This window comes from Musca vetustissima, unplaced genomic scaffold (assembly GCF_032173495.1).
Source record: "Musca vetustissima isolate MV318-11 ecotype Yass unplaced genomic scaffold, APGP_CSIRO_Mvet_v1 utg25509, whole genome shotgun sequence".
Lineage (NCBI taxonomy): Eukaryota > Metazoa > Arthropoda > Insecta > Diptera > Muscidae > Musca > Musca vetustissima.
The window spans coordinates 366,974-376,157 of NW_026885149.1; the positions used below are offsets into that span (position 1 = coordinate 366,974).

General features: G+C 36.2%; 1 protein-coding gene across 1 annotated transcript; it reads right to left on the bottom strand.

Annotated features, from left to right (window-relative positions):
- Nucleotides 1-7,384: 7,384 nt before the first annotated feature.
- Nucleotides 7,385-8,054, bottom strand: LOC133332259 (uncharacterized). Its single transcript, XM_061540644.1, has 2 exons — nt 7,580-8,054; nt 7,385-7,518 (listed from the first exon to the last, which is right to left on the bottom strand). The coding sequence occupies exons 1-2, from the start codon at nt 8,052-8,054 to the stop codon at nt 7,385-7,387; spliced, it is 609 nt and encodes a 202-aa protein (XP_061396628.1).
- Between the last annotated feature and the right edge of the window lie 1,130 nt (nt 8,055-9,184).

Consider the following 9,184-nt stretch of genomic DNA (forward strand, 5'->3'; position numbering starts at 1 on the left):
GTTATGTCTGGGCTAGTTGAGTCCATCCACTTAAGTGTGTCCTACGACCCGAAAAATAGTTACATAAAAAGTTTTAAAAAAAGTTTATAATCATCACCCAGTAATCCGTTACGATATATTTATTTTCGAAGGAAGTATATTATATTTAGACCTACATACTTCCCCAAAACATCGTATCTATTTTTCACATAATTAGATCGAACTACCTAGCCGAGATATAACAATCGGTATACTAAATTGTGGGTCTAGGATAGAAATTTTGTGTCGTTACAGAATCTTAGTAAAAGTTTAACTAGCAATACCAACAACAACGTTATGCGGATTTGTCAAAGTGACGACACATAGCAGTGGGAAAAGTATGCAATGGTCGTCAAATGTCAGGCACCAACGAATTTCTCACGTTAGCTTCTGTAGAGAATATCCCTAAAAAAAAACTAAGGGAACTGATGCGGATCAAAGCAAAATTTTTAGATCTGAGGAAGAGCTAAACAATGCAGATTATTTGGAGTACCCACCCTATGTTGAAAAATTTATACTAATATATGACTATGAGTCTGTATTATCTGACGTCATATTGTAACATTAGGGAGCTCAAATAGTGCGGAAATATCCCGAAATATTGTCTCGGCATTTAGTACATCAGAATGTTAAAGTGCAGTGGTGGCTGTGTAAGTTATCACACTCCCGGTGCAGTCCGACTTACTGATTTTCTTGCACTTACTTCATGTTTTCATTTATGGTCAGCATAGAGCCACGTTTCAATGACGTTTAATTCGAATCGTTCGAATCACAGCAGTCAAAATTCACCGACCCACCACCACAATATATTTTTTTCTATTCTTTGAAATATATGAATTTAAAATTATAAAGACACTTTGTGCATTTTAAACTTTTGAACAATTATTTCTGAAATCGTCTCCGTGGTAATAGTGGGTGCCTCCTGATGAAGTTAGACAACTCAGCTGGCATATGGCAGAGAAATGATTGCTAATGTGTTCGACTTCAATTTAAGAGTTCTATGGCGTTCATCTGTATCGGAGTGTGAGATGGTGCGAGTGAACCAAAAACAAAATCAGAAAAAATTACAAAGTTTGTACGCCTTCTTGGAGCTATTAAAGCAAACGGGTGATAAATTGATGAATATAAAAATAAATAACTCCGAAACTCGAGTGCATTCGATTAGTTTGTGTTGGAGGTGGGAGTAGAGAAGCAGTAGCCGTTCACTTTTATAGTTCTTGGCACTCAACTGTCTATGGAGCAATAAAGTGGTCAAATTAAAGTACACTTCACTTATTTCCGATAAAAGAGTGGGTGACCATACCAAGCGCAGCACATACATATGTGTGTGTGTGTGTGAAATTTCATTTTGTACATTTGTTGGTGCAGTGTGTGTTTAGCTAGCTAAGCAGTTACATCCAGTGCTTGTCTAGCACGTATGACAAAGTTTTCTTGTTCTCAAGTTTGTGTGACCTCTGGAAGCAGTTATTATTGCATTTGAACGCCCCAATTGGTAGAGTTCGGTTTTTTTTGCTATTCGAAAGTTAAGTCGTCATTTGAACTGGCACTCAAAGACTAGCTATGAAAATAATTAAAGCAATAAACTTGTAAACTGTTCAAGACACACACGCACACCCTCCCATCCACCCAAACTTATACTTGTAAATATCATCGAGTAAGAACACTAGTAAGAACAACTACAAGTGATGTACAACCAACAACTCGAACAGATTATTTTTGAGAGTGAAACCATAGCCGAACGCAAACAACAGTCACACGTGGATGTTATCCGAAGCCAAAAGCAATAATTCCAAATACTGCTGCCTCTGCCGATAACCAGCTTTCAATTGGCACTTGAGGCCAAGCAGCAGCAGCAGCTTCCGTAGATGTCTTAAGAAAAAATGAAGGATGAAATGGATGGACGAACCACATATCCTTTTATCGGATCAACGTTGGCTTACAAAGGAGGGCACAGTTTTGGGGTTGTCGGTGGGTGGCGGTGTGTAAATTGCATAAATTGTCTTGTCAATTGGCCCAGCAACATGTTGTTCAAGTTGTGTATCTTGTAACATGTTCATGTAGCAACAATACACGCAGCTCGTAGATCTCCTTACGGTTGGCAAGTAACAATATCTCCATCATGCCAACGAAAATCCAATATAATAATTTATAAACTTGCAATGGCTTGGTATTCGGATAAGTACCTTAACAGTAGAATGCAATCATCTACTACAAGAAATTATGTATTGTCATATTTATGATTTTGTTCCAATTCATACATACAAATATATATGTTTGTTGTTAATATATTTTGTTCTGAAAACAAGGTATCGAGAAATTTACTGTCTTCATGTGCAACAGCGTGGGAAAAGAAACTCTGTTAAAAAAGAGGTGAAACTTAGGTCTACTCCACCGATCAGTTCACCAGTTACAAGAGTTACATTTAAAAAAAAAAAACAGCGCCAAAAACTATTGGACATATTCTCAGCTCTATGTTCATAGCAAATTGTTATGAATTGTCGAAAGACTTTTTTAGGTATATCGGTAATCTTAGTTTGGTAGAGTAGTAGTAGTTACGCCCTGTTTAGAAAATACCAATTTTAGGGAATTATATTTTCCATTAAGTGAATTTATGATAGGATTCTTAAACTCTCATTTCTTCGAAAAACATTTTCGATGATTAAAAAATTCAAATATCAAATTTTGAATATTTTCATATTTTGCCGCACTCTGTATAATAATTTGCATGTAAAAAAGTGGTTGAACACAAAATATTACTAAAGAGTATTATTCGAAAATATTAAGAATACACATATGTACGTACACATTTTTTTGAGACAATTTTGCTACAGGCTTCTATCTTAAGGCAATCGACTTAAGGCGGGCAATGTACTTTATGTTATCGTTCTGTGTTTGCGTGTGTGTGCGTAATATGTACCATGCATGTATGTAAATTTGGAGCACATCTACATATGTCTGTAAGGATTTACACAAATGTTAGTACATGCACTTTAGGGGCACTTTGAGAGATTAAGCCATAAAAATGCAATGATTGAATTCAACATTCACACAAAAAGCTAAGCAAACATAAAAAGGAAAAAAATAAGGAAATCAGGAAGGATGTTCACGCCAACTCCCCTTGAGATCTATTATCTATACATATTTCTGAACATACGAGTACTTTGTAGACAGCATGTACATATACACCCTGTGTATGTCTATATATGTACATGCATGTGCATCTGTATGTGTGTAATATTGCGGCAGTAACATAAGTTGAAATTTATTGAAATGTAAATATAAATGCATGCGGATGTGAATGAATATGTAGATGGGAGGATGGCCGTTATGGGTACGGGTAGGCGGCTATATGGCCACAAACATATTTTCAAATCAATTTCAAATTTTCATTTGGCTTTGTAGTATACAAACACACATACACACACAGTTGTGTTAGTACACCAATCACTCGGAGACGTGTTTCTAGTCAATGCTTATCCTTTTTTGTGTCAATGTCAATACATCGATGTAGACAATTGGACATTCACACTTATGGCGCCACTGTGGTATTACAACAAGGCCGCCATACAAGTCATCAGTGTTCGTGTAACAATTGCATAGTTTACATGTGGTTGAATACGTCCTCCCCCCACACTTGGACAAAATACATAAATAACAACAGCAAACTAATGTTACATCAAATCAGTGTAAAAAAAATATATCTGACAAAGTGAAAATAAATTTCGTCATTTATGTAAATTTCTTATGAATCGCACAATCTATGCTATTCTGCAGTCGATAGATTATCAGTTATGTTGTCGATGTATCTACATTCAGATTCTGATGTTCATTTATCCCCTTCTTGTTCGGCTCAAACGGAAAATTTTAAATGATTTTAAAGTTGCTATAACCGACATGCGGATTTGTGTGTGTGCGCAAATTTACGAAATACGACTTTTTAACATGAAGCTGGTACAAATATAGATTTAGAGAGCATCCTAGATATAGAGATGGAAAAATGTGTTTTTGAAATAGAATATGAATTCAACAGACATTAAGTTTAGAAATTCAGTAATAAAAACCTAGACGAGGAAACTACTTTATACAATGTAGCAGTTGAAGCCGATTAATTTTTCGATATTGCAAAGCTCTTTTCAGATATTTTTTACGTGTTCTTGAACAAATTTATGTTTTCAATACAGGAACGTTTGATTCTGTTAGGAATACATAGTTAATATAAATCCATAATACCCTACACACTACATGTAGGGTTTAAGAAAGAAATCTGCACCATAGTTTAATAGTCTGTCTATTGATAGATGGATTGGGAATTACTTGGCCTTATATATGGTAAATACAAATATCGTTGTCGGGTATGTAATATTCTGTTTCTATAGTAGGGCACAATTTGATAGGGGTATTAAATTTAGCTGTAAATAGTACTACATATAGTACAACTGGCACGGAGTGAAGTAATGGAGCACGAGTGTGGATAAGAACAGGCTGGAGGTAAGAAAATGCAATCCTACCTATACTGGGTGTGTATTTACACAATTTAAAATTATTCCATTGATCAAAGAAAACATATAAGCTAATTAATTTAATTTATTTTTAAAACTAACATATATTTTGATTGTAAAAAAATCAATTGGATCTAAAATGGATGTGCTGGATATTCTATAATCGGGTTCATGCCGACTCTAGAAATATTTTTAAGATTATTTTTAATAATTACTATTTAATTTTTTTAATGAAACGAGTGTGCATAAAGAGTACCGACGTGCCTTTGGTATCGACAAAACATCAATTGAACAAATCCTGCTGCTGTTGTTGTTGTTGCTGTTTTTTAATTCCAGTACAAACGACAACTTAACGAAACTTAAATACAAATCCATCCATCGACTACATATTTATTATCTAGTTGTTGTGAACGTATTCAATCATGCTATTGGACCTGTTGTACATAATAGCCTGAATTACTCAATTCAAGGATCATTTTTTAAGAGGCTCTAGTGCCAATCCGTGGATATTTACATCTGCCGGCATAGTGAAGCGTTAAATTCATTATGAAATCATGACTTTGTGGCATTATACATAACCCCTTCAGTTTTATTACATTTTTTGTTCGCTCCCTGAGATTTGATTACAGTTCCTGGGCCATAATAAGTGTATCCTTTGGCTTGGCAAAGGCTTGCAGCAAACCATATTTAACCACCGTTATTCATCATAGCATCGTATCGCATAGTATAATGTGGAAGGGTGTGTTGTTTAAATCGTTGTTGCCAATGTTCCAGCCCCATTTGAGAGCCAGCCAGCTATGGCAGAATTTGCTGAATATGCAAATGTGAGTGAGCGTACGGGTGAGTTAGTGGGTGTGTGTGCGCGTGTTTGTTTGCATGGACATGCATGTGAAGTGCATACGATGCTGTATTGCAACACTTTGGCATCAGTATGCCGTCGTATTAGTTTTATATTAACATTCTTTGTGCAACATTATGATTTCCGACCCCAGAACGGCTACTGTATGATAGTTACCAGTGTGTAAAAATGTGGGTGCCGTGTGAGTTTTTATTACTATTGTCGTTGAGAAGATATGACGGGCCACATATAAGGCCTTATTTTAATAAAATGCAGGAAAATATGTGCCTTCAAATAACATACCGTGCATGAATGTGTTGTCAAACTTTATTTGTAAAGAGTGTTAGTTTTGATTGAAAAAAAAGACTTTACCTTAAACGAGCGTTAACGACGATGTTAAGACAACAAGTGAGCCGAGGTGAGCAAAGTCGAGACCGCAGCACTGGAAAGTCACCTCTGCATCCGAACTTAGGCAATGTGGCTTCTATGAGAGAGCGTAGGAAAGAGAGATCCTCTCTCCTACAATCCGAGCCAGGCGAATGTGACTCCTAGAAGATGTATAGAGAAGATTCCCCCATTGACTCAATTAAGTGGCCAAATTATGAGAATAGTTGGTATGCTACGGAAGGTGTGAATAACACATCGAACATAAACAGTATCGACGATTTGTAATGATATCGAGGATTTTGTAAGGATTATTTCTACTCACTGTACTCAATTTTGGAACATGGTCTGCAGTCAAGCAATATATGCAATGACAAAACTTTTAACTTACAGACATAAGAAATATAATACTCCTCGAATATGACAAAAATCAGACATCATGAAGTTTCATTGATTGAGTTAGCTATTAAACATATGCTATTTATTTTTTTATTATTATTTTACATCTGACGGAACAACCCTTGTATTATACCATGTATAGTCGGGTATTAATATTACTAATAAAAATATAAAAATAAAATAAAACACTTTTTTTGTCCCAAATCGAGTTTACATTTACACAACTTTTGACTCTAGACAGATTCCAGAACTCACAACATAAATTGAGGCCCCATATTTTTTATGCCCAACATGCCCACTTCCACCATCTTTACACATGCATGGGTGTGATCATACACTTGTACATACATGTGTGTTTTTTAATAGTCCAGATTATCGATATTACCACCATGAACTACCACAATTTGATTTATTTCATGCTGGTGCGGATTTGAAATCACATTTGAATTCTTTATGAAATGAGTTGGAAATATTCTGTGGCCATATTATTTGTAACAATAAAACGAGAAGGACTCGGGGGAAGGGTAAAATCTATTTGACATTATTGGGAGCACGATTCAAATCACAATTTAGATGTTTATTGTATGTAAAATTGTATGTAAATCTTTTTGACTATTTGCACCTGATTACAAGTTATGGTGAATAGAATTACGAGAATTCATTTTATGTCAAAATGTCAAAAATTACACGTCAACATAATGATTCCAATACACATAGCTATGCAGTATGCTTAGTTGATCATTGAAATAAAAGCAGAAGCATCTGGTTATTTTGTCAGTGAGAATTTTGACGATTTGAATAAAGTAACATTATTAAAAGTATTAAAGTAAACAAGCAAATACGACTTGGATCATTCTACATTTCATTTGCCCTCAACTTCAAAATGTTGTATTGATCCGTAAGATGGTGCGTCTTGGGTGCACTATTGAAATAAAATCAGCTCAACCCATTATAACAAATTTAATTTGGTTTTTTGAATATCATCAGAAAATATTAACTGTTCTGTTACACACAAACGTTCAACGACAAAATACCAATCAGCACAGTGTGTGGGGCATACAAAAATCAAACAATAATTTAGAATACGGTGAACCCTCTTTCAAATTATTTTTTTACACTAAATTGTTTTATTTTCGAAAGTGATTTTATTTTACTTAAAGGAACATCTATTTCAGACTGCTTTAACATATTTACACTTCTTTTATACAGATTTCAAAATATCAGCTTTCACATATTTTTCACTTTACTAAAATCTTGGTCGTTTTGTGGACACCAATGTAGCCAATGTTGGTTTAGAAGTCGTGCGTCGTATAGGATCTTCTCCATCATTCGAAACTTCAATGGTTCGTGGTAAATCGGGATAGGCATTTCTTGTAATAGCTGCAAAATTAACATCGAATAAATTAAAAAAAGTTTTATGTTATATTACCTTGGGACCTACCATGATTTTGTCTGTAACCATAACGATCTGCATTATAGAAGACGGTGATGTAATCTCCAGTTGGCATACGGTAGGAATAATAACCGACTACCACCAATTCCTTCACTTTATCGATTTTCAAGAAGTAGCCTCTTTCGTAGCGTGCCGTTCCATCGGTTAGCTCGTAACGATATTCATAACTTCCATCGGGATGACGATGATCGAATTTTTCCACCACTTGAGTGCCGCCTCCCAGACCATCCACATGATCGTAGGGAACATTAGAGGTTTGTTTGGCTGGTTTACGCTGTTCCCTTCTAAAGGAGTTTTGTAGGTACGACTGCTGGTGAATATTTTGGCTATTTGGTTGTTGGTATTGTTGTTGCTGTTGCTGCTGCTGAATTAAAGCTGCCTCCGCGAATCCTTTAGTGAGAGCTGGCATCAACAATGCCAACACAACAAGGATACATTTGTAAGATGTTATTGTTCTTGTCATATTGTCTTCTTTCCTTGCTTTCCGCACTGCCAAGAACAGCGAGACTCAACTTCGAATAACACAAATAAACAAAACTTCGTTCGTAGAGTTCTTAACGCACGTATAAATCACAGAACCGTAATTTATAATCCACAATCCGTTTTTCGTTGCCTTTATTTTATAACCTCTTCTTGGCCAAAGGGTGTTGTTGCTGATGTTGTTGGTTCTGGCGGTTATATCTAAATGTTTCCGGGCGGTCTTCCCTTTGCAGTTTAATTCAAATTTAGCTCAGTCGACTGCTTTTATAGCCTCCTTCGAGTCAACTAAACGAATCTCCAACAAAACCAGCATACCCCTCCGAACGTACGCTGCACACCAGCAAGGGGGACGCATTCGCAACTCATGTGAACACTCTCATCTCTCGTCATCTTCAGTGTAAAGTCGTAAAGTCGAAACACACACACACACAAACACAGGTCATCTTAATTCAGAACATGAATGAAATCAAACGATTTGAAATATGCTCACATTGCGAACATTCTTCACTGGATAATCGCCCGCCAGAATCTCAGTTGAGTTCTCGTAAATATTCGTAGTTAGTTGTGTTGATTTTTGGTCTCTTCAGATGCCATTTGATAACACCAATAATTATAACTGTGGCCACAAACCCCTTTTTTTGGCCACACCATCTTGTCGCTGTACAACGAGGAATGGTATCATCATTACCATCACCACCACTGTCATCGTCATCATCATCATCATCGTACCCCGCCACATCAGCGTTGTTGTATTACCACCGAATACAAGCAGCGTAGCGGAGAACAAATGCCGCCGACACAATCGTAAATTTTGGGTGTGTGACACCGTTGGCGGTGGGGACGGACGGCGGGAAGAAAACACAGTGACTGCCGGGTACGCCAGTTTGTGGCAATATTCCCAAAATATAAAAACACTGCTGTATCTCAGCTTGTTATTCTGAGCCATTTAAATAAATTATAACCAGCTTGGAATGTTACATTTAAATCGCGAATAAAGTGATGTCTTCAACGCTTGTCGGAATGTAAAAATAGCTGGGCGTTGGCGTTCGCAAGCGGACAACAAGAGCACATACCAAATGCTAATTCCTGTATTCCATTGTTATGACTTCAACT

Coding starts and splice junctions, on each gene's coding strand:
- LOC133332259 (XM_061540644.1), bottom strand. CDS start 8,054: ATGACAAGAACAATAACATCTTACAAATGTATCCTTGTTGTGTTGGCA. Junction 7,519..7,579: donor TGGTTACAGACAAAATCATG/GTAGGTCCCAAG, acceptor TTAATTTTGCAG/CTATTACAAGAAATGCCTAT.